Here is a 26,319-nt window from a genome sequence, read left to right as displayed (position 1 = left end):
TGAGAGGCTGCTTTCGGCTTCAGTGAATTTTTTTTGAAGACTCTTTCAATGCATTTACCCATTTCATGATGGGTGATTTACAAGCACACCTGCCCACACAATGCTGGGTGTTCAGCAGTTTTTGACCAAAAAAGGTATGACCCCATGCCCTGACCTCGCTATTCACCCAATCTCACCTCAAGTGACTTTTTTTGTTTCCCGGGATGAAAAAAGTCCTCAATGGGTAATGTTTTGCCGATGTGGAAGAGGTGGAACAAAAAATGGCAGAAGCACTAAAAAGCATCAAAGTCAACAAGTTCAGAAACCGTTTTGAGCACTGGGAAAAAAGTTTCAATAGGTGTATTGCACCAGATGGAAAGTACTTTGAACATGACTGAAGTTTAAACATCTAAGGATAAATACACAATGATTTTGAGGGGTTTCTACCTCATACATATGATGTTTTTCCATCAAGGGCATAAATTCTGTTTTTTAAGCAGGAGTACAATAGATAAGTTCCTGTTTTTGGTTTTTGAAGCAAGATTGGCTCATTTTACATAGGACAAGGCCAATGGTCCTTTTTCTGCTGTTTTTGTTCTTCTTTTTAACTCGAGGGCAGTGTCACGTGGTCGAATCAGACGTGCCCTAGATCTAGCCAGTATTCGCTTTGAAGTACTGGACACATTAGGCAGTCTGCCAGCCCTCAGCTTTCACAACTGTAAAATGGGGATGAAAGAACCTACCCCATGTGGTTGTCATCCATATTACATGAGGTAATACATCTGAAGTAGCTGCCACAGAGCCCTGCAAATTATAGTATTACTGTGACTATACTGCACATTGCCTAAAGCATGACTTTTAATTTTATTTAACACTTTTTATTTTCTAATTATAGTTGACATTCAATATTAAATTAGTTTCAGGTGTACAGAACAGTGGTTAGGCATTTAAATAGCTTACAAAGTGTTCCCCCCAATAAGTCAGTACCCACCTGGCACCATACAAACTTATTACAGTATTATCGACTATATTCTCCATGCTGTATTTACAAGCCTATGACTGTTTTATAACTGCCGATTTGTACTTCTTCATCCCTTTACCTTTTTCACCCAGGTGCTGCACAGGGTTTCACTTTGTAGGATTGGTGCATTGTCAATTGTCTTCTTATGTAATCCCAAAACTCACATCCAATAGAAACTATTTATTAGGGAAGTTCAAGGCCTCATCTGTCACTGATTTGTGTTTTAACAGTTTAAAGACTTTACTCCAAAGAAATCAATTGAAAAAAAGTTGTTTTAGTACATCACACACACACACCATTCATTGTTGCGTTACAGCTTTTGCCTCGTGTGCGTGCACACACACGACTCACCTGGAGCGTGCTGGAGCCCCGCCCCGGACCACCCTCGACCCTGTCATGCCTACCCTCCCCGCAGCCCTTGGACTGCCATGACATTCCCAGCCAGGGCTCACGGCAGCACCGCGTCTCTTTTCCTAGAACAAGTCAATCTACATTTATTTCAGTAGTAAGACTTTTTTGGAATGAATGGTGACTTTAAATTTTTTTTCTCAGCAAGCCCTTGATTTGGATTTTCCTGTTATTTAGGCACGCAGATAAACAATCTGTGTTATCTGCTCAGAGCCCGTTTGGTACGAGTCTGTTTTGGTCCCATCTTCCCGCCCCCTGTGGGCTCTTCTCCATCCAATTCAGCTTCTCTTCATCTGTTTGGAGATAGATATGGGGGAAACATGTGATTTGCAGTGTCTACAAGACAAGTGTTCAAACCCCAGTGCTACCACCACATACCGGTGCAACTTTGGTCAGGTTACACAATCCCTCCAAAGTGTAGTTGCCTCGTATAGGCAGAGATATCTCCCATGAGGAGCTGCTCTAAGGGCTAGACATTGTCCAGTTAAAGGGCCCAGTGCTTGGCACATACTAGGTGCTCCTGAGCTGTTCTTATTTTCAGGAACAAGTAAATGGGATTCTTGACCTAGTGCCTAAGTTTGTATTTACTGGAGCATGTGACAGGTTGATGGTTAAATTAAGCAAAGCAGCACATCAGCCTCTAGAATGAAAACAGAAAAAAAGGAAACCTTTGTTTGGCAATTCTTAGCTATTACTAGTGAAGATGTTGCTTATTTTTAAAAAGAATAATGCCTGGCCTTTCTTTGTCTTCTAGATTCAGGGCAATATCACTCCTCATGCCATTGTCATCTTGCCTAAAACAGATGGGATGGAAATGCTCGTTTGCTATGAGGATGAGGGGGTGTACGTGAACACCTACGGCCGGATAACTAAGGATGTGGTGCTCCAATGGGGAGAAATGCCCACGTCTGTGGGTAGGTTAACCATTCCTTATCTCCTTCAGCAGTTACACCCCCCAAATGAAACGAAAGTCAAGAAATGTGAAACAACCATTTGATTCCACCAAAAAAAAAAAAAAGTCTGTGAATAACAGTTGTAAGACTTGCTTTGTCTGTTTATCTCAAGTTGTTTGTCGTTTTTGTGGTTAAGATGTGAACAGATGCTGTGAGTTATTGCCCATCTAATGTTTTTAATGCAGTTTTGGAAATTCCTTTTGACAGCCTACATTCATTCCAATCAGATAATGGGCTGGGGCGAGAAAGCTATTGAGATCCGGTCAGTGGAAACAGGACATTTGGATGGAGTATTTATGCATAAGCGAGCTCAAAGGTTAAAGTTTCTATGTGAAAGAAATGATAAGGTAAATCCGTTTCAACATTTGCATTAGTGTTTGCATTTTAAGAGACCACCAGGTACCTGTGAAACCTTCATTTTCCTTTCTACTGATTTGAATCACATCTGTGTTAACAATCAATACTATCTTGAAATGGCATTATTTGGTTTGATTTATGTGAACCCTCAAAATGTATTACTTACGTATCAAAAAGGCATAAACATATCTAAAAGTTTCTTGTAAACTCTTAGTAACTTTTGTGGCCTGCAGACCTTATGGTGATTCAGCAGACACCCCAAATTCTCCTCAGCACTTAGAAGAGTTGGTCCATCATTAATCACCTCACAGTGGGTCAACTTTATATCCCACTTTGAGACCTCAACTATCACATTATATTCACCTTTAAATGTAAAACATTTGACATGTAGAAATATAAACTTTAAAAAATGTCACCCATTCCTTAAGGAATGCGCAATCACAAACTCAACTAGTGCCATGTCCTGTGTCATCCCGCCATGTTTCTTCTCCGGTGTCGTAGGGGGACTGTTTCCAGCGGAAGTGGCGGTGTCCTCTGGCATGCTCAGCCCTCAGAGGGGTATTCTGCAGCACGGCTGCTTCTCCCGTGCCCTCCCTGTAGACTAATCCCAGCGTTTTAGTAGCTAAGCTGTACTGCACTTGTGAATTCATCCTCTGTGACCTTGGCCAACTTAGAAATGCTATCCCCAAAACAGCTGACATAAACACCAGTAGGAAAGAATGTGACAGGTTGAACAGACGTACATCTCTTGGCCCATCCAGACTGATCTTAGTCCAACGCTAGAGGTGTGGGTCTAAACTTCTAGATCCGACCCTGGCCAGTGACTCTGACCTGGCATGGTCTGGTGTGGTCTGGGTGGGCGATAGCGACAGGTGGCAAGGAGAGTTCCAGGGCCTGACCAGAGTATGCCAGACTGTCCCTTATTAAAACTCCAGCCCCTCACCTAGTGTCTGGAAATTGTAAGACTAAGAGTGATCTGGGCATGCGCTCCCACACTCCTAATTTATTGAAGACCCACCCCAACAAGCCCTGCCCACACCCTCAGGAGCAGGCTGGGGCCACACTGCACCTGGGCCCCGAGGTTTAAAGTCTAGAGTGCAAACGACCCGGCGAGAGCAGCAGCTCTTTCCCTCCTTGTGTTTCCATGGGTCCTCTGTGCTCGCCCACTCTGAATCATTGACCCTGACGGTAGCTTTCTAACCTATGTAGCATTAACTGAATGACAGGCATTTCCATAGCATTCTTCTGAAGAGGTTGTGGGAATGAAGTAGCAGAGACTTTATACTAGTGACTAGTGACTTTGGTCCAAGTAAATGCCTTGGACCAAAGTTTGGTGTTGGCTGAATAAAGGGCTAGGCCACTGCCCAGAAGATTCCTTTCCCGGGGCAGTGGTCCATTGACATTCAGCCCAGGCAAGCAGTAACCCGAATGTTGCTCACTTCTCTCATTGCTTGATAAAATGATTTAACAGACCCAGACCTAATGGACTGTGGTTCTGCTTACTAATGCCATTATCTCCTTTGGCCGAGGATACGCCTGCATCAGCAGAGAGGCCAAGCGTTAATTCTTGAAATGCCAAAGTGAATAGGCATTGAACACCTTATCCTATCTGATCACAACCATTTCACTCTTTTTTAATTTAAAAAATTGAGAGGTCAAGTCGGCTTGCCCAAAATTTTCCCCCCTTGACTTTGGGAATTCAAAAGGATTCTCTGTAGCCCCAAAGGCTGCCTGCCCTCTTGTCTTTCTAGGGGAGGGGAGGGAGGGGAGCCTCTGCAGCTTTCCAGAAACAAACAAGGGCCCTGTTGTGTCCCAGTCCAGAAATCCAACGTGTTATCCCCACACAAAACTCCCTTGTAAAATGTGAGCACCCAAAGGGGAAGTTACAAATCAAGATTGACCCCGAAGGTCAATCCCACAATAAGTGATAATAGCAACCATAAAGGCAGGAGTGCTTACAGAGGATGCACTGTATTAAAAGGCACTTTATAAACACCAGCCACTGAGTCTTAAGAGCTGACGCATGGCCAGGATAGAACATGTGAGAGAAAATGGATGGACGGTTGAAGAAGAGAGGGCGAGAAACCATGCAGTTGAACTAACTTCTTTTTAATTTCAAACAGGTATTTTTTGCATCCGTGCGATCTGGAGGAAGTAGCCAAGTGTTTTTCATGACCCTCAACAGAAATTCCATGATGAACTGGTAACAGAAGAGCACTTGGCACTTATCTTCATGGCGTTATTTCTAATTTAAAAGAACATAACTCATGTGGACTTATGCCAGTCTAGAGGCAGAATCAGAAGGCTTGGTTGAACATACCACTTTCCCCTTTTCCTCTCCCTCCACCCATCCCAAAACAGTCCATCTTTCAATGTTGCAGCCTGGTTGAGAAGGAGAGAAAAAGGTGGCAGGAATTTCCAGGAGATCCCCAAGAATGCTGCGTTGCCTGTGGACAAAGATGGACCATGTGCCCTTCGGAGTTAGGGATAGAAACAAATATTGTGTGCTCTTATGATTAAGCTGTGTTATGGTGGATTCTGAGTTTTGTTTTGTTTTTTACCTTTTTTCTTTACTCCCTTACTTTGTAAGAATGGGGAGAGAATGCATACTGAGAAAATTAGTCCAGTTTTAATTGTCTGCCTGCTAGCTTTAAGTATACAATATGTTGTAAAATTTCCAATTTCAAATGGCGAGAGACAGCACAATAAATGTACCTTATCTCCTTACACTGAAGGCCATAACTGCATAGTGGGGTAATTTTAGAACTCTTTTGCCTTCACCAACCCAAAAGGTTGCTTTTTGGTAGCAACGGGCTAATGAATTTTTAAGAGAAAAAAAATACTGTACTGTTTTCCCCTCTTTCGGGAAATAGATTTTAAATGGCTAAACTACTAGCCTTAGACTAATAAAATCAACTGCCATTTTTGAGTCTGACAGGCCCTATTTTTATACGGCCCTGCACAGAATGGAGTGTGTCGAATGGGACAGTTGTGTCATTGAGTTGTGTTGGCTCCAGTAAGGAGGGTCCCGTAAGGCAGTTTTCCCTCAGCTATTATGCAATGGGTCAGGGCAAAAGATGGGATGGCAGATGAGGTCACACGGAGAGAGCATCTGGGAAACAAGCTAGAAAAACCACACACACACACATACAGTTTTATAAATGTACAAGGCCCTCCCAGCTAAGAGGTCACTGAGTTTGGGCTTCACTAGAATGAGACTTTGTTGAGTTCTAACTGGGGAGTGAATGACATCCAGGCTCTGGTCATTCCCAGCTTTCTCCTGACAATGCCACTTTCTCAAGATGAAAACCGCGACTGAAAAAAAATAATGAGAAATGTTTCTGAGCTGCCTGCGTTCTCTTGGGTTGGTGAGAGAAGGGACTAGACTACTATGCCTGCCCGAGACAGTAGGCCTCACTGGTTCAGATTTTATAGAACTCGAAAGCAAGGCTTTGGCCAAAATTCTGAGATCCTAATCATTTTACCTTCCTCCAAATTACCCAACATACGGTAAACAACATTTGTGCAGAGATACGTGTGTATTTAGTTCAGGTCGACTCGTGTCCTTATAAACTCTTACTCAGATGATTTGAACTTTTACGTGACTGTCTGGGATTTTTTTTCCAAAGCTACAAGCATGGCCGCCTGTGGTATCGAGGTGTTGCGAACCGGTGTCTGTGTTGCGCTTCCTGTGTTAACCTACCTCGTTCCGTTTGTTTCGTTCACTGTTCATCACAGCAGTGTTATCTCCAGGAGACATATAGAGAGCTCAGCTGGCAATCTCAGGTGTAGTTAATATTTTTTAAACAAAACCGTAGTTGACTAAATCGTTCTCCTTGAAAAATTTTTTAAAAAATCCAACAACAGAAATTAATGTGGCTTGTTTCTGGAGAAAACAGCTACTGTAAACAGATAAAAAAAAAAATCTGGGATCCTACTGGTTTTGCCTAAATTCATGAGCAGCTGATGTACTATTAATGAGAACGAAATACACATTAGGGAAATGGAGTCATTTCAGTCTGGTGGTTGGGACAAGGAGGGAAGGGAAGGGGAATTATTCTGGTTTCTGAAGTAGATGAGTATGCCCCTTCTGTAAAGGTGGTTGTCATTTGCATTATTTTAATCAGGTAACACACAGGAAAGGAATTGAGGATTATCTTCAGGCAATCACCAAGATGTCCTCATCATGGTCCCTTTAGCTCTCAAAAGCAATGAAATCCTCCCGTTCTCATTATTACTGCTGTGATTCTGCTGCTGAACAATAAATACTATCTTCACAAATTCCATGCAACAAATTCAGCAATAACTTTTTGGATTGAATTTAGCAACTACTATCATTGGATTCGAATGTGGGCAAAATATGTTGATTTGGGTCTCCTCCCCAAATGTGATTGCCACCAGCTCTTTATATCGCTGCTGTGGTATTTTAAACCAGAAGCTTCTTTAAATTATGTTGCAAACTGATCTCTGTTTTTATGTTATGTTTTGTTTTTATTTCTAAGTGATAAGTTTGAAACACACAGCTTTAAATGATTTTTTTATTGTGGGATTTGGGGTACAGTTAAGAAATAAAAGGGAATCATTGTGTTTAAACATAAGGTAGTTTGTGAATGTATTTTTTAAAATCTAGATTCATTGAAACAAAAACTCATAAGAAAACAATATTAATGCAGTCTTGTTTACAGTATGTACAGTGACATAACATAGAACATGAGCTTTTTCTGGTGCCAACAACAATAAAACACAGACGTTAAACATCAAGCCATGCCTTTTATATTTTTGTACAAGTATTTTACACTGAGTACAAGGCAAAATCAAATTTATAAGTGCCCCCCCCACCCAAATCTGTGTACATCTTTAAAAGATATCTAAAGAATTCCTTTAAGCTTTTATGTTCAAAAATACATTTCCTCCATCAGGACAGGCCCTGTCCCTGACACACTGGTGCTTACTTAGGTCATGCGAAATATTTCAGGCTGTTTTTGTCGCTCGTGACAAATGCCAACTTTTTGGTTTGCTTTAATTTTTTTCTTTTTTTTTTTTTGGTGAACAGAGAGAAGATTTTGCTTTTATCATCTTAATAGCATCTTAATAACATTTCCTTTAGCTTTGAGGCTTTGAGACTAGTTAGTTTCAGTCATTAGCTTTTGTTTTTCCCGTAGGGGACTTTTGTCTCTAGAATTAGCTTATTTTCTGTTTATTTTTCTACAGAGAGAAACTGAGCCCTCCTTCCAAAGTAAGCGTCACTAGATCCTAGTGATAATCATGCATTAAAACCCACTGAGTCAGCCCAACCATCATCTTGGACCAGGGCCTGACGGGTTACCGTCTTCCCTGGGCACCAGTCAGAGACACCACAGCACGGACTCCTGCATCCAGTGGGTGACAGGAATGGATGACCTGAAAGGTCCCTTCAAATGGCCATGTCCTCCCCACGCCAGCTACATTCAGACCATGGTCACAGCACACAATCCATATCACTGAAAAGTGCTTACACTAAGTTCCACATTATTTTTCCTGAAGACTTTCAGATGGCACTTCAAGAAGACCTAGCACTACTTCAACAGCATAGAGTAAGATACAGATGAAACCCCAGTTGGACAGGGACCCCATCTTTCTAACACATTGACATTGCTTTCTAAGATATACTCCTGGCAGACTCTTCATCAAGTACACATTTTTTAAAAGCACTGTAATTCCTGGTTGTCAAGCTCTACTAACAGTTTTCTGTCTGTTCTTGTGGCTCCTTGGTAATTGGTGTCTCTGGTCCCTCTTGTGCATTAGGTTAGAAAGAGATGTGAAATTCAAGACGGAGCCATTTCGGCTTTGTTCATTGCCAGACAAGGAAGTGGCTGAAGTCTGACCTCACATTCATGAAGTTAAAAAAAAAAAAAACCTTTCCCTACTACTGTGTGTGCCAGTTCCCATCACTATATCTTGAAATGTAGCTCTCTGTGTTTTAACAGTGTGTGCTGTCTTCTGAAGTCTGCTTAAACAGGTGTCACTTGCATTTGTGTTGATTGCTTTAAGATACATAATGTGCTACATTGTTTTTAAGAAAGAAAAGCAAAACTTTTTCACCTAAGGGAGGAAAATAGGAGCATATCACAGCACACCGATGATCATTCTGAATCCCCCTACCCACCATCCTCTCAATATTCCCAAATCCCTTCCAATACTGTGTTCTGGCCTTCTCAACAGTTTCCGTGACATTAGTTACCTTTTAGTTCATTCCTCAAAAATTTAAGTCTAACCAAAGCAAACAATGCATGACAAACAAACCCCAAACTGGCCTCCACCAAGACTACATAGTTGCAACATAAAATCCAAAAGTCTAAATTTGACTTCAGTTACCTGCCAATATTTGTCATAAGGGCCACTACATTGTGGCCTTGATCAGTACAGCAGGATCAGGAAACCTGAAATGTTCTGTCTTTTCATGGGTCTCAAAATGGGTATAAGCTGATCTCTTTTCAGAAGCCCCAGCAAAGAAAACCTCTTAAGAACTTGCAAGTTCAAAACTGATCATTTGTGCATTTCTGCCAAACATACTCCATGTTGTTTTGTTTCCATTCTGTATCATTGTTCTGGCAATTTTTTTCCACAACTAGAATATTCAAAAATTTGCATAGCATTAAACAGTATGAGGCTATAACTCTATGCTTTGAACTTTATCGCTCTAAGCCTGACATTCCAAGAAGTGCCAGAATGCACCAAAACTAAATTCCCATAAAGAGATTAAAAAAAAATCCTTGGATAAGTTTTCAGATTCTTTATAAGAAATATTTTCTTTTTTAAAATGTATTTATTGACTTTTAGTGAGAGAGTAAGAAATAGAGAGAGAGAAACATCAATTTGTCTCACTCATTTATGCATTTATTGGTTGGTTCCTGTATGTGCCCTGGCTAAGGATCAAACCTGCAACCTTGGCATATGAGGAAGACACTTTAACCAACTGAGCTACCTGAGGCCAGGGCCTCAGATACGGTAATTTCAGGACAAAATCTTGGACTCTGTGTATGATGCCAAACATTTAGACGACAATTAGAAAATACAGCTAAAATAGAAATACTCTAGAGTGTCCAGGTGTTTGACTTTGTATAGACATCATCAAACTAACGCACACATTAGGGTTTGCTTTAGATGGTTTGTTTTTATTAGCACCAAGTTACATTGCACTATTGAGGCTGAGCAAATGCTGGTCAAAAAGGTGAGTTTTCATTTCCAGCAGTGGGTCATTCATCATTCGGACATAGCAAATACCCAGCCCCTGCTGCCCTTTCCTCTCACCTCTCTCTCCTGGGCTTGGGGTTAAGGAATAGTCACACTGAATTATGGTTCATTTAAAAACTTCAGACATTACCCGAAATAAGAATTTCAAGTGTAAGTAACAGTGAGAAATGAACCTGCATCAGGAAAAAAGGATGACAGCTTGGATCAATTTTAGAATTGGATGTTGTGAAACTGTTTTCCTGCATTTCAGCTCTCTTATTTACAATGTTAACAACTGTGGAGATGCCAAATTTATATGGGAAGGGGAAACTATTATTTTGCTGTGACTACAAGTGTTTACATTGTTTAAATCTTCAGTTTTCTAACATGTTTTCAATTGTCAAAAAAATGCACTGAAACTGGATGAATCTCACCTGTGTCAGGATATAAAAGGAGAAAATATTCTTGGCATATTTTCTAGCCGGAAACTTTTCATTACTGTCAAATATCTTTTTTTTTCCCTGCCTACAAAAAGCCTTCAGTTATCCACAGTTGTTTTAAGCAGTAGTTGGAAATGATTTAGTAGATCCTAAGCCAAGATTTCCCCATATGGTCACTGCCATACCCTGGAATATGTTATTTTATCGCTGTCAAAATGTGAATAATAAAACAAGGGTAGTAGGATGCCTGCTTTTCCTCATTGCCACTCACATAATCCATCCCTCCTTCCAAACACCCAGTGCTTTGATGCCCTTGCCGTCAGGCTGTGAAGTCTCTAGTTAATGTTTCATCGCTTCCCCTGGTTGGCTCACTGTCACTGACTCCAGCACCACCCTTTCTTAATTCTTGGTGATTTCAATATCCACTGGGACAATCCTATAAATGCCCTGGCTTCTCAGTTTCCTGGCCTTACCCAGTGAAACATTATCAATTACTACACCGCCTCCTTAATGCCAATCAGTCAATTCTTCCCATTTGCTTTCATTAGATTTCTATCCAACCTCATCAAGTAAAGGCCATTGTCCCAATATCTTTCTCCTCCCTGCATTTTTCCTGTTTCAATGGTGGATTTCACTACACGGTGCTATTTCTGGTTATAAACACTCATCTTAACCCCCTTCCCCTCTATAACTACTACCTTTTTTTCTGCTTCCCTTCACTGAAATACTCCTCAGAAGGAATTACATGGACTCGCTGGCTGCAATTCCTCTCCTCCATCAGTCTCTGGAGCAGACTCAAGTCAGGCTTCCATCCTCACCACAGCAGCTCTCGCTAAGGATGCCAGTGGTCTCCACGCTGTCAGACGCAAACGCCAGGTCTCTGACTCCCTGCTGTTAGACTGATCTGCGGTCTTTGACACAGTTAATCCCTTTTTCCTTACTGAAACACTTTCTCCACTTTGGAACATCCCTCTTCTTCTCTCAGACCACTTTTCACTTTCCTTTGCCAAATTCCTGGAGTGCCCAGCACTGGACACCCCCCTCTAAGTGACCTTTTTCCAGTCTTGGGGCTTTAGAAACTGTGTGCATACGGATAATACCTACATTATTATCTCTAGCCCTAACCTCTTCCCTTATGCCAGACTTGTGTGTCTAACTTCCTACTTGACATCTTCATTTGGACATGTAATTGGCCTTTCAAACTTGACATGTCCAAAACCAAACTAATTTGCACCCCACCCACCAATCTATTCCCCTGACAGTCTTCCCTATGTTGATAAATGGCAACTCCATTTTTCCAGACCTGAAAAGCTTGTAATTACCCTTCATTTTTCTTTCACATAGAATCCACTAAAAAAAAATCTGTTTTCTCTAGCTTCAGAACATATCCACAATCCAATCTCAGTCCACCCCACATCTTTCCTGGATGACACTTTTAAAACACACCAGGTGACACCACTTTTCTGCTCAAGCCCTCGATGCCTCCCCATCTCACAGTGTCAATGCCCAGACAATGGTCTGTGAGGCCCCAATAAATCTGACCTAACTTTGGCCCCACCCCTACCTACTGCTGCCACTTTTCTGACCTCACTTACTGTTTCCCTGGATCACCTAGCTCCAGCCACACTGCCCTCCGTGCTGTACCTAGAATGCCATCAGCATGCTCCTGTCTCAGAATCTTTGCTCTGGCTCTTCCCTTTGTCTAGAAATCTCTTCCCCCAAGTATCTGCATGACTTGCTCCTCCCTTCCTTTATAGCTCTACAACGTACTCCTTTACTATCAGAGACCTATATAAAATAATCCCCCAGCACCCCACCCCCACTCATCCTCTGCTTTATCGCCTTCCACAGCACTTCCCAATATCTGCTTTGACCACTGGCCTATCTCCTGTGCTTATAAGAATGCCTGGCAAATCATGGGCACTCAGTAAGGATTTATTGGATGAATGAATGGATATAAAAGTTTGGGAATTTCTTAAAAAAAGAACTATATAGTTATTTCCATTTCAATATCAAAACAGAAAGCTGTGTCCAAAGCCTGTATCATAGAAGCATAGGTTTGCTTTCTTGGAGAACACAGAAAACGCTATGGATTTCGTTTCCTGGATGGCATGGATGGACAGCTGGCTATGATCCTGCCTCTACTTTCCTGCTCCATGAGTCATAACAGGCCAAGTTGTAAAGTGGGAGGAAAGGCTGTCATATAGATAGAGGGTCCCCACCCCCCACCCCCTACTCCCGCAGAGCAAAACCTGCCTGAGCTCCGCCTCCTGCTGACCCCCACCCATCGCCCCACCACCACAGTGGATGAGACCAGGAAGCTCACCTAAGGTCCTCCTGTTCCTCCTCCCCACCCCCAAGCTCCACTGATACAGACTCTTGAGAAAAACAGCATTTCAAAACTCACATTTATACAAATAATCATCTATTTTAAGTTACTAGTGTTGCAATAAGTACAGTTAGAAGTATGAAAAGGATTTTGAATTTTGTTTTCTGGCCTAAACACTTAGAAATGACTTTTTTTTTTCTAAAACAAGAAATTAACAGTATCCTGCCAAATGCAGCTTCAAGAACACCTAACCATATCGGGTCTCATCATTCTACCAAGTGACTGTAGTTCTGAGGCTTCCCTGGCAGCCTCTAACTTCTGTATATATTCAGCTCCACCAAATGTCGTTGCATGAAGTTTCGTTGTAGGAGACTGACACATGCTTTCTGATAAATGTGTTGTTTCACTCAGTCTTGTAAAGGGCACACCATGTAGTTTCGATATGTTCCATCATGTATTTTCCTGCTCACTTAATAAAAAGTATTTAAAAAAAAGGGAAGAAGATAATCAAATGATGTATAATACGAAGCAATATAATAGTGAAAGAATTTTTTGTTTCACTATTATTTTCTGTGTGTTTCCACATATCTTTTGAGATGAAGGCTAATGTGTAACTCATGCTAAATGACCGGATCGAGGTCTTAATCAATCATTTCCAGCCATGTTGGGACTCCATGGGGCTTAGCTGCAGATTCCTGGGGCCCTTTACGAAAGACACGGGGCGTGGGTTCCAGGGACAGATGGAGATGTGGAAGAGACTGAGCAAGGTGCACGGTGTCACAGTCGTTGTGAACAACCTAGGCATCACCGGCTGCAGTTGTTAAGACAATAAATGATTTCATAATAAGTTCTCAATAATCTCGGTTAAAAATAGTGTTGATTTTCTCTAAAATTGAATATCACCCATTTGAATACATGCTTTTATATTCTATAAGCAACTAAGTCTACATTCCGTGACAATAACAACTTAATAGAGGGTTACCTCCCCCCCAAAATACTCACCTTGGTTTTAAAAGTTCAGAGTTAATTTACCAGATGATGTCATGCAGACATGGATCTGACCAAATTTTCCAGCCTGATGTCCAATGCTCCATAAACTCAGGTTATCTGGTATCACTAAACTCATTAGGAAACTGAGGAATGTAGAGCTAGCAGGCGTCACTGGAGCAGAAAGGAGCAGCATAGGCTTCAGGTCAACCTGGAGCTTGCCCCCGTCTCATCAGCCCTCCTCACTGGGACAGCCCTTCCTCACTGAGGCCCGTCCAGCCACCAGGCCGGCCACAGTTTTCTCCAGGTCAGGGCAAGCTGACCACTGACCAACACAGTGAGTCTTCCATAAAGCTCACTTAAAGTCGGCCTTATTTGGAGATGGCATGCCCTCACTGTGTAGTGGTAGGATATGTATTTGAGAGCCAGTCTGGTAATATATAGCCTATTAAATGTTTCAGTTTGGGGTTTTTTTGTTTGTTTGTTTCATCCATTGTTGGCAAAATCTCCAAAAATGTAGTAATAAACACTCTAGAGTATTTCTAAAAGTCCAGATCTATTTTCAGTATAAAAATGTACTGCTCATCTTAAAAATGGATGGGATAAATACAGAAAGGAAGAAAAAAAATGAACAAGTGTCAGGAACCCCTGGGAACAACGCAGATGTCCCACCTGGTGCCCATGAGTTCGACAAGTTGCTGGATTTATCAGGGTGAGTGGTAGTTAACGCGGGTGGAATCCAAGCAACTTCTGCAGGCCTCAGCGCCCTCACAGAGCGGACCTGCCGTGAGAAGGAAGACATCACAAAACCCAGAAGTCATCCACTAACTGCCACCCAGCCACTCAACCTGCCTGTAAGAGTGGTTCCCACCCTTTTCAAATAGGATGACCTCTCTTCGTAACCACCCAGGAAACCGAAAAGCAACAAAAAGTTCAGTAACACTTTTAAATGAGACTGCATTTTATAAGCCATATTCATTTGAAAAAATATGTGTACCCATGAGTTATTTATTTAGTCTACTAACAATGCTTGGTATGCACGTGGGTTACTGGGCCTCCCATAGCTCCATACCCCCAGCCCTGTGGAGGTCCCCAGTCTGTAATTTGGAAAAAGTAACTGTAAACATCTTCCCTATGAACCCTGGTGTGTGTCTTGTATCTTATGGCAATGTTTAATGTGAATGTGTTAATGGTTATTGGTTCAGTTCAATTTTAATAAGGCTGCCCGCATCACCTTCAGGCATCAGAGAACTCAAAAACATATAATCACAGTAACTTTTTTTGCCTGTTTATATGCCATCTTACTTTTTCAAATATTTGCGGTAGCTATGATCTGACATTTGACAAGCCACTAAAGCAAACCAAGGACATGCCACCTGCATGCAGAAAAAAGCAAAGAAACCATTTATTTATCAGCTGCCTAATACATAGCAGGCTCCACACTGGATGCTGAGACAGAAACAGCAGATGAAGAAATGATTCCTTCCCTGAAGGACCTGCTGTCTCCTTTGCTTCGGGGGAGATGGAAAAGGCAGGGGAGGAATATAAACATGCACAGAGACAAGTGAAGGGGCTGCTGCCTGGAGGAAGGGTTATGGAGGGCTTCCAGGAGGAGGTGCACTTTATTAGACTAGGGGACAGGAAAAACGGAGGGAGACGTTCCAGCAAGAAGCAAAGGCACGGAGGAACTGAAGAGCATGCAGGCACAAAATACTTTAGCAGGACTGGAGAAAGTGCTGGTGAGGCAGGGAAAGCAGTCTCCTGACTACATGAATGCATAGCACACATTCTTTACCCTATGCCCATCCTCTGGCAGTGGACCCTGGGGTTTCAAATCTAGATTCAGCCAGCTGGCTGGCCCCCTGGGCAGTGCTGGCTAGTGAATAACACCATCAGCTAGGAATGCCAGTGATTCTGAGGTGGTGGTGAATAGATAGATCACTTCCCGCATGTAATTCTGGGCATTCTTTTAGTTGCTGTGTGTAGGACCAAGACCCCAAATTTCATCACTGAACCCCAGCTTTGAAGCATGAAGCTATTTTATGGCCCTACTAGCCCAAACTCTCCTGATCGTAAGAATGCCCCACATGCTTGTTACAAAGGCAGACTTCCGGAACATCCTGCCCTACTGTGGGCAGGAATCTGTATTTTTGATGTGTGTGGTCCTGATCAACCCCCAATTGCACGCTTGGAGAAACACGACACTTCTGGAGTTTTTCCTGCTGCCCCCTTGAACAATTCTGCATGTTTCCAGCATGTCTGGACACCCACAGCACATCCGAACAGCCACCCCTTTTTCATGCTTGTACAGGTATCGTGGTACCATCTTTTGAGAAGAGAGGGTTGCCTAGTGGCTGCTGGGACCAGCCACCTGGGATGGGCTATCAGGGCCACAGACCTCACTCCTCATCAGTGGTGAGACACCCCGGCTGGCCCTTCATCGCTGGGACACTGTCATCCTGATGGCCCAGAGCTTCGCTGCTCACGGGGTCCTGGGCCTCCTGCTTGTAGCTCTGCCCCTGTGGCAGGTGACCTCTGCTCAGAAATGCCTACCATCTCTTGTAAAGAGATCGTTTTCTTAAAGTTAATTCAACAACACCTTTTATTTTTAAAATATACCCTTTTCCTGGCTGGCGTAGCTCAGTGGATTGAGTGCCCGCTGTGAACCAAAGTGTCACAGGTTCAATTCCCAGTCAGGGTACATGCCTGGGTTGCAGGCCATGACCCCCAGCAACCGCACATTGATGTTTCTCTCTCTCTCTCTCTCTCTCCCTCCATTCCCTCTCTAAAAATAAATAAAGAAAATCTTTAAAAATAAATAAATAAAGTAAAATATACCTTTTTAAAAGTACATTTCATTGCTATTATTTTCACTTTGCTATTCTTATATTGCTTTGAACTGTGTTTTTTCCTATTTCAAATTTTCAAAACTCCATGTTAATTTTCCCATCTTTTTATTGTCTCAGATTTAGATTGCAATAACATTTTTATTACTGTTTATTTTAATACTTGATTTTTATACTAAACTTCTCATTTTTTTCTCTTAGCTATTTACTTTTTGTCCTTTCTTTTGTTTTTGCTTTTCCCTTTTATTTGGCAGCGGTCTTGATTTCTACTTCTTTGTGACTTTAAATTCTACTAACTTTGCTTTTCTCCTTTGAATGTCTTTATGCTTAAATTTCTGCACTCACTTACACATGTCTTTGTCCTCCACCCTTTTCCTCTTTTCACTTTCGACCCTCGTCTATCTGTCTGCTTTAAACTGCACCTATATTTTTTCCTCTTTATTTGTTGGCCTCTTGGTTCCTTTTACAGGCTTGTCTATTTCTAATTATTTTATATTATACATTCTCATTATTTTTCCACAGATTTCAAGTTTTTTCTCCTTAATTTTAGTTTTGATTTGAGCACACTCCATTTAACCCTTCACTTCGTACGTGGGGATCCTGAGATGCAGAGTTAGAGATAACTCGCTTCAGGTCCCCGGCCAGCCGTGGTGGGCCCTGTACTGAAAGCCAGCTCTCCTGGTTTCTGGACTCGTGCTCTTTCTTTCAACCTCTCCAACTGCAATTGTAGGAGGGTACAGCCAGGGGCCCCCCCCAAAGAAGGATTTGCAATGGGGTCCAGAACTCAGCATGTCCAGGAAATATTAAAAATATGGGATGTCCTCACTCCCACAAGTCTGAGCTGGGGGGTGGGATGCATGGAGCAGGGCCTTTGAGAGTTGTTTTACATAGCAACAGTTTTACAGATAACCTCAAGAACAGTCATTTAACATATCTCTAACCTTTAACTGGTTTCATAGATATGTTAAACAGCTGTGGCCATGCTTTGAGCCAGTGGGATGGGAGAGACTTCCACCCATGATGTAACTGGGGGGCAACTCCCCCTGGTTACAGCAACCACGTAAGAGCTTGGAGATGATTGGCTCCATACCACAGGGCCATGCCTGCCCTGACTTATTATGGCAGCCCAGAAAAGCTGGAAAAATATGGGAATGCTGGCAGGTGTAGCCAATTGTGGGACGAGTTGGATATGGGGCTACAGGGGAAGGTTGGTGCTGGGATTTAAGCCCAGGTGTGGCAGCCATGACAAGAAGTACCACGCAGCTTAAGAAGCTGGAAAGCAACATGTAGCAGTGATGCAGAGCTCTCTCTTAGCAGTTTAGAAGAATGCAGAAGAGATGCTACAGGAAAGAAAAGGCTGAAAGGACTCTTGCTGGTGGGCCATGAGGGGTGAAAGGACTCTTGCTGGTTTCGGGTTAAGAACTGGAGATCCCAGCAACACAGCTGATGGTGCCGGGAACCAAGGGAGGCCTAGCAGCCGAGCACAGATTACTGAGAAGAACCAGGGGCTGCCTGAGCCATGGACTTCTATTTCTTTTCCTGAGATAAGGTAGCCCAGGCTGGGAAAAGGGGGAAGGAGGACTCTGTGTGTTTGTGGGTGTTTTAAGGGACTTTGGGATTTTAATGAAGACATTAAGTCATTACTTTTAAGTCTGTATAACTTTTGAATAAATAATTCCTTTCCTTTTCACCAATCTCAGACATTGAGAGCTATGGTTCCCTGGTGGTGAGCAAGACAAACCTGGTACAGAGGGACCCCAGGAGAAACTGGGGTCCATTCGGTAACACTGTGCTACCCCTTCTCTGGTGGCCAATCAAGGAAAATCATGGGAGACCACATGCGCATTAGCTTTAAAGTAATATAATTACCTGTACATGTGCAGTGAAAGTCCACCAAAACTAGCCAGGAATGATCAGTTCTATAGAATAGATCACTCATGGGCTAGAAGAATAGAATCCCTCCAGCCCATGAGGTCAATCCCTGCTTGGAGTTGGCCTGTTCCCATGTTCTCTGCTATAAACTCTGGGTGTTCAGTTCAAGTCTTTGTCTCGATCACCGAGAACCTGGTTACCTGTTCCCACCTGTGATACAATGGCTGTGCAAAGAGCACCCTGCTTTAAAGTAAAGAACATGGGGTAGCCTCTCACCAAAGAGCGTTTAGTTCCTGAGACATTGGAGTTACGACTGTGATTCAGTGTCAGTGATCTCCCTAGAAGAAGGTTGTTCCTTGGCCTTGATCTTTAAAATAACATGTGAAAATAGTGAAGGGAGGAAGCTGAGAAATGGAACTTTACTCCTAAAATAAATGGAAGAACAGACTCGGAAATCAGAATACAATGTGTCAGTTGGGTGACTCTAGGCAAACAAGGGCTCCAAGCATCTGTTTTCATTCTTCTAAAAAGGGGATTAGACTATTCCTGCCCCACTCGTAGTTGTGATCAGCTGGAAAAGTTCTTTGTAAACTTTGTGCATGGCTGTTCTTATAATACCCAAAATGTGCAAGAGAAAGTTTAGAGGAATAACTACATAAAAAGAATACCATTGTTATTTTTTAAATGCGTATATCTTTCTAAAGAGAGAAACTTCTCCTGTGCTACTGTCAATACCTAAAATCATATTTTTCCCATTTTCCCCTTTCTGAAAAAACCAAAATACTTTTTTTTTACTTTCTGTAGTTGAACGTACATTTCCATCTGGTGCTCTTGGGTTTATATCCGTGTGCCATACCATATGCATGGGTTGGCCTCCGTCGTTCCTTCAGCCTTGATGGTTAAAAAAATAAATGAGTATAATACAACTTTAGTAAAAGATATTGTAGCTTATTAGAATGGCAGCCTTTAAACTCCAGTTTAGCCTTACCAGCCCAGCAGCGGCTTCTGTGGAAGCCCATAGTTCCTTCCCTGATCCATTTCCTGGTCCCGCACTCCTACTAACATTCCAGCTACAGTCTTCATGGAGGTTCACAATGACAATCAGACAAAGCACTACCTTAACCATCTGGTATTGGAGATGCTTTTGTATTTTATTACCAAATAAACTTTGCAGACAGCAATCTTTCAATGCCTTGGCATCTGCGAGGCAGAACTGGCTCTGCAGCAGCAAATTAATGGATTAAAATGCTAAGTGAGTTCTCACTGGCAAGAAATCTGTAGGGACAATGGATGAGTCAAACTGGGTGCTACGAAATGAGAACAAAAAGATCAGGGATGTTCTAGTGTTGGGGCAGCCTCCTGGCCTGGGCTCTCATCACCAGAAATGAACTTGGATTAGAATTGGTCACTCACGACACACCAACGGGACCACTCAGACCATCTCTGCCCATTAGTGTGAAGACGTCAGCAAGAAACCCATCCCTATCCTCGCTGTGATCTTACATGTCTTGAAAAAACAACATTGCATATCTACAAGGAACTTAGAGCTTCACCCCTCAGAAACTGCACTCCCAAGTCCTTGAGTGACTCAAGGTGGCCTGGAGGGCTGCAGCAGCAGTGGCACGAGGCTCATCTCCAGGCATCTAGGATGGTGCTATGTCTTCTCCACCAAGGTACTCTCCTGACCCTCTTCATCCTGCTCCCATCAGTGGCAAAGCAAAGGCCATGGCTTCGTGGTGTGGCAACAGCACCCACCCATAGGGCTTGGCTGGAATCTTGTGCTTGGATGAGGGTAAAAAAGTGTGTTCATGCTTTAGCAAACAAAGCAATTTCCCCTTTCCCTCCAGCCTAGACCACCTGGGGAGAATTTGAAAAGAGAAGAAAAAGCAGTGAGGGGAAGTGAGAGGGAATGCAGGGGTGGGGCCGGGGGTCAGGCTCTACCTCCCCGCAGTTACCTTGGCAAATGCAAAGGAGGGCTTTGTCTGCAGCTACCTTGAACAGCCTCAGAGACCTGGAGGGTTGCTCCCAGGACTATGGAAACTGCATCATTTACTGCACAGAGGCTCTGACCTTCGATTTTTGAAATGCTCATTTGAATCACTGAAGAAAAAGAAAAACTGCTTCCTCTCCCCACCAACAACCACAAAGTGCTTCATCAGACCCACTTGCACTGCTCAGAGAGGAGGTACTTCAAGGTGTAAGGGAGAGGGATTCTATTTGGGCTTTCTCTTCCCAGTCTCGTCACTGACTCTCGATGTCCCTGAAGAGATGTCAGAAGCCCACATTTGGTGTTTGTAAGCATGGGGAATTTTTGAGGAGAATGGGGCTAATAAAGCAAAGCTGGTTGTGACTCTTAGAGATCTACAGGACAAAGGCACCCACGTCAACAGCATGCCCACCACCGAGTTGCACCATCTGCTCATGACAGTCCATTCCTGGAACTCTGCATCTGGTAAACAGCTGTCACAAGGGCCATTTCTCCCTGATACTGACCACTCCTTTTATTGGTGACCTATTAGTCAACAACACCAAGCAACGTTGTTTGTCAAGCCTCAATGATGACCTTATGCTCTTTGCTCCCACTTTTTATATCAACCTCATAAGCCGCCCTTAGCACACACAAATTAGCAGCAAAAGGTATTGAAGGCAATGCTAGAAATAGCACAAACACTGTCAGAAAATGATTAACTCACAGACATTAAAGAGACAAAAACTCAACAGAAAGATACCCTGCAGACTATTGTGGCCATTTAGGCACACTTGATTGAAAAATGGTTAGGAACAGAGAATTTTAATAGGCTTAATTTAAACTGAGATGACTCAAGAATTGCAAACAAAAAATTTCTGCATGCAGCAGCACCATTCAATTTAGACTGAATTGCCTGATGATTAATTAATTTGGGACAGTGCTCACTGAAAAATTGCCATAGATGTGCATCTGTCAAATGAATTTGCTACAGATTGTCAAAGCTCTGTGACATGAATGGCCCAGACCCAGGGGCCTGCCCACTCAGTAGGTGCCCCTTTGCTCTTTTAATGAGAACTACCCTCATTGCCAAATATCACAAGCTCCATCCTAAAATGGGCAGAGCTCACCTAGCTTAGTCAACCCAGGGAGTCACAGAATCAACCCCATATTAACTTTTGAAAAGGATGTTAAATTGAAAACAAAGCATTATGGAAACTGAGAGCAGAAAAATGGTAACAGCTAGCATCTACTGAGCAGCGACCATTTACTATACACTGGGCTTTGTCCTAAGCACTGTACTCCTATTATCTTAGTTAATCTGCACAACAATGCCATGTGTTAGATGCAATCTCTACTTTACCTGTAAAAAGACTTAGAGATTATCTATTTGATTTACAAGTGAAGTCCAGAGGGGTTAAACAGGACTTGTCCATGGTCAAATAACCAAAGGCTGACAAAGGGAGGACCCAAACAATGTCCCTTCACACCAGTCCAGGGCTCCGAACCCTTCTGAGTGGTGGCCCCTCTTTACAAGGGGCCTTGGGTACAGAAGAGGCATAAAGCTATTCCAGCCCAGGAAGGGGAAACTCTTGTTCTTTTCCAAAGCCATGGCCAGCAGACTAAGAGGGTCAGCTAGGTGTCATTGGCTGGGCAGAAGTGGTGACATAGCTGGTCTTCTCATGCTCTCTTAAACAAGTAGAGGCCTGGGGTGCTAGGAAAGGGTATTAGACACTGGAGCCTGGACCGAGGAACTAGGCGTCACTGGTCTACATGCTTATTATATTCCATATCAAGGAGGACAAACAAAGAGGAAGTTTCGTGAGGAGTAGTTAAATTAAAATTTCATTAGTACATTACAAAGAGGACAAATATGGGGAGGAGCCAAAGTGACAGAAACTAGGAAAAACAAATTAGGGTAGATGGTTCAGAGGGGATGGTGGATTGGAAAGACAGCTACCAAACTAAAAACAGAGACCCCTCTGAGGAGGTGTCTTGGTCAAAGGTGGTGGTAGAGGGTCATTTTATCTGTATTCTATTACATTTCTCAATGACAATGGTCTTGTGTATTTATGTTTAATTTGCTATTAAAATGAAGTAGGTATTTTTGAAAGAAGAGCTCAATAAAAGGTGGGGACAGTACCTAGACTTACAAGTTATGGGGAGCTTTTCATCTGGTGCTCTGAATGTGGGTTATTGTAAGGTTATTAAGGTCACTGCTTTAGTCCAAGAAGTCTTGACAGTTATAGCCCCAGTGACCAAGGCTACTTCCTTTGTCCTGAACCTGGTGTCCCTAGGTCTGCCTTGAAGATGGGGTCAAGAGGTGTCACAGACCTCTGTGTACATTTGGGTTAGTCACCTTAGACAGTCTGAGTCTCTCCAGGTGACCACCGAGCTAGCCAAAAGAATCTACTAATTCTTTCTTATCCACTTATATAGATCCACTGAGTTACAGGCAAGTTTGATAGAACAAAAAAAAGAGAAATAGAGGAAATAGAAAATTGATTCACTGCCAGACAGAATTAGCACCAACAACCTGCCCCACGTTCTTCCTTCTTAGTCCCAGCATAGGACACGCTTCCTAAGGTCCTAATGGACTCCCCTAGCCTTGGATGTGGCTAGACACAGAGGCCAGGGCTGCACTTCGACCACAGCTGGACATTTCTGGACCCCTGCCAAGGCTCACTGCCAGGGGAAGTCCAAGGGGCCGGTTCTGGCTCCACAGCATCATCCAAGAAGGAGAACATGCCAGCCTCAGCCGACCTTCCTGCAGACCCGGACTTTACTCCTTTTAATTATGTTCTTTTTCCCCCTTCCACACTTTGCTCCACCCAATGCACATTCACGCTACTGTCTGAGAATTGTCTACTCTTTACCAAACCCTTTCTCGAGAGTCTATTATATCAAAGCTCAGGCTTTAGTGCACGTTGGCTTACTTAAACCTAAGACCCTTAAGTTCAAGTGATCAGGTTGCCATGTGACCAAGAAAAGAAAATGTTTCCAGGGAGAAGGGAATATTCCAATGGACAGAGAATTAGCCATTAGCCTTGAGGAGGCAGAGGTTGCAACTGGTACCTAGTAAAATGTTCTGTAAGTACTGCATTCTGTGAATGTTAAATCAATAAATGTCCCAATGCCAGCCTAAGGCACCTCCTTTCCCATTGCAACAAAGCATGTGGCAACCCTTTCTGAATTGCCTTCGTTTATTAAACAAATATTAATTGAGGATCTACTGTGTCCAGACACACAATCACTAGGAATAACAAGATGGGCAAAGTCTCTCCATTCATGGACCTTAGGTTTGGTGGGAAAAGTGGGACCAAATAATAAATGGACAAGTAAATAATATAATAATAGCAAGTAATAAAATTCAATAACATTAATGCTTAGCAAATAAGTAAACATTTGATTTAAATTTTAATTAATTTATTAATAATTCACATATATTTTAATAATAAAACGGTAGTGAATAATTAAATGTCAAATATAAGTGCTATAAAGAAAATAAGGCAGAGTATCAGGCCTGATAAGGAGTTGAAAGGTTTAGGCGGTATCTACCTTAGTTAAGAAGCCCGCTTGGAGTGTCTCTTAGTCATCTGAATATAGAGGAGCCAGCCGCTTGTGAATCTGGGGTGCCGCGCTCTAGGCAGAGGCCCACCCAAGACAAAGGTGCTGAGCCTGGCACACGTTAACTGAGTGTGAGTCCAGTGTAGCTGAGCCCAGAGGAGGAGGAGGCCAGTAGTAGGAGAGAGGTCTCAGAGTCAGGGAGGACTACCTCACACTGATCTCTCAGGCCATGGTGACGAATGTGGATTTCCTTCCAAGAGTGACTGGGAAGCCTTTGGAGACTTTTAAGCAAGGAGTGCAATGGTCAGGTTTAATTTTTAAATCAATGTTGGCTGCTCTGTCAAAGAGACTCTAAGACAAGAATGGGGGCAGGGAAGCCAAGTAGCTGTGTATCACACACAGGAAATGCTGGTGGCTTGAACCAGAGAGGTAGGTACCTGTGGGGAAGGTGAGAGGCAGGCTACACGGGGGACAAGTTGGATTCGAAAGTCCTAAAATACACTGGCCTTCTTCAGGGACTGGGACTCTCCCACACTTGCACTCCTGTTTAATGTGGTGCCTCAGAGAAGCCTTTGCACTTCCCCACACCTGACCAGAGAGGAATGCCACATGCTGAGACAGCTGGTTTCCTTGCTTCCTGTTTATAGAAATAAACTAAGCTCTCATTTTGCTGAAAGGGAAAGAGAATCATGAAAAAATGAGGGGCACTCTTTTCTTCCCTTGCAAACTTCCACCTAGAGCTGTTGGTATCTCCTATAAAGATTAAATTAAATGCAAAAGTAATCAGAATGTGACCTGAAGGGAAAGAACAATCACACAGAACTGGTTTCATCCCACCCAGCTGGGATCTCTGGGCAATTCTGGGCTCTGGCACACCTCATTGAGTGGCCCCCACCCCAACAGCAAAGTGCAGAAAAACCTGACTTTATTAGGCAGGCAGGGAAACACAAAAATGCCTAGGTGCAGTGGGACCACAGCTCCTGGGGTGGGTGCTAAAGCAAACTCTCCTGAAACCGGAATATAATTATCAGTTCCCCAAGCCCTAAATCCATCAAAGCAATCACTGGGACTGAATTTCTCCCCTCCCACCTCGGATAAGATTTCAGCCCATCCCTAAAAGGTGCAGAGGTTACTCATTTCTGAGTGGAGCAAAGAGGCCTTGGCTATCACAGAGGAAGCTACAGTTCCTGCGTCTGTCCAGGGTTGCTGTGTGGCAGGATGCACATGTAACTACACCAAGCATGCAGCCAGCTCTCTCAAGGCCAGCGCGCTCTCTCTCTCGCTCTCTCTCTCTCTCTCTCTCTCCCCCTCTCTCCCTCCCTCTCTCCCTCTCTCTCTCTCTCTCTCTCTCTCTCTCTCTATCTCTCTCTCTCTCTCTCTCTCTCAAAGGAAAGTTCAAAGAACAGAGGTAGCTATCATTTTAGTCGCACAAAGACTCCTACAGTGTCATGTCACTGGAAAAGCATTGCATCAGCAGCCCAAACTGGGATGGGAAGCATCAGAATGGCTACCTGGGCTTCTGCAGCTCTGGTTTCAAGGCTGCCCTCCCAAAGCCAGGCTCAGCAGCACAGAACGCCTCAGGTTATGATTGCACAGGTTAATCCGTGAGAAATGCTGAAGCAGCACCTGGCACAAACAAGAGCTCAATAAAGATTAACTATCGTTGTTAACGATGTTTTTCTACAAAGAATTACTGTATTGTGTTTGCATTTATGTTAGTTTTCGCTTATACATTAGGAGCTTCGAAGCATCTTATTTATCTCAAGCATGTCTGAGCCTGGAACTGTGCCGGGCTCAATAAAAGGTTATGGTTTGAATTGAAATATTTATTCAGGGGTGATAGAAATGAGAAGAGGGTGGCAAAATAAAAAGCAGATGAAATCTGAATTTCCTTTACCTCTTCTTTATGTTATCTTCTGTTTCTCCATAACAACCATTCAATTTTGCAACTCTCAGTGACCTCTCAACTCTCAATTTCCTCTAACGGGAATGGTTCCAGTTGAGCCTCAGTGGGACCCATGACACTAAGCACCAAGCACAGTTCAAGCTCAGTCAATTTCGATGTTGCCAGGGCCCCCAGAAGGAATTGGATATCACAGAGGGTACACAGAAGGGCACAAGCTCAAGCAATATGAACAGATTTATTTGAGAACTCTACACTATTGCCTCCAAGTGCCTCTGGACATACAGGGAACCAATAATCATAATAGTAACAACAATGACACCACTATTTGCAGAGCACCTAGTATATGTACTATGTATGCTAAACACTTTCACATATGACATTTACTCCACCCAACGAAACAAAGTATGTGTTCTGTTATTCTCAAACTAAAGCACAGAACAGTCACAACGAGCCACTGGCTTAAGGTCACACCACCA

At 43.0% G+C, this 26,319-nt stretch overlaps 1 protein-coding gene and 1 long non-coding RNA gene across 8 annotated transcripts in view; one reads left to right on the top strand and one right to left on the bottom strand.

Annotated features, from left to right (window-relative positions):
- Positions 1 to 7,479, top strand: part of TNIK (TRAF2 and NCK interacting kinase) — a 346,968-nt gene extending 339,489 nt beyond the window's left edge. For all 7 annotated transcript variants that reach the window (XM_045851219.1, XM_045851226.1, XM_045851225.1 and 4 more), the window contains 3 exons: positions 2,163 to 2,322; positions 2,569 to 2,708; positions 4,842 to 7,479. In XM_045851219.1, coding sequence (XP_045707175.1) covers positions 2,163 to 2,322; positions 2,569 to 2,708; positions 4,842 to 4,925 — 384 coding nt within the window. In that variant the 3' untranslated portion in view covers positions 4,926 to 7,479. The remainder of the gene's footprint in view (positions 1 to 2,162; positions 2,323 to 2,568; positions 2,709 to 4,841) is intronic.
- LOC123827001 overlaps positions 1 to 24,182 on the bottom strand; it is a 45,784-nt gene extending 21,602 nt beyond the window's left edge. The window contains exon 1 of the long non-coding RNA XR_006787161.1: positions 23,929 to 24,182. This is a non-coding gene — a long non-coding RNA (uncharacterized LOC123827001). The remainder of the gene's footprint in view (positions 1 to 23,928) is intronic.
- Between the last annotated feature and the right edge of the window lie 2,137 nt (positions 24,183 to 26,319).

Source organism: Phyllostomus hastatus, unplaced genomic scaffold (assembly GCF_019186645.2).
Source record: "Phyllostomus hastatus isolate PE091 unplaced genomic scaffold, TTU_PhHast_1.1 phas_contig_86, whole genome shotgun sequence".
Classification (NCBI taxonomy): domain Eukaryota; kingdom Metazoa; phylum Chordata; class Mammalia; order Chiroptera; family Phyllostomidae; genus Phyllostomus; species Phyllostomus hastatus.
The sequence above is the reverse complement of the archived record's forward strand: the minus strand, read 5'-3'. Positions and strand labels throughout refer to the sequence as shown.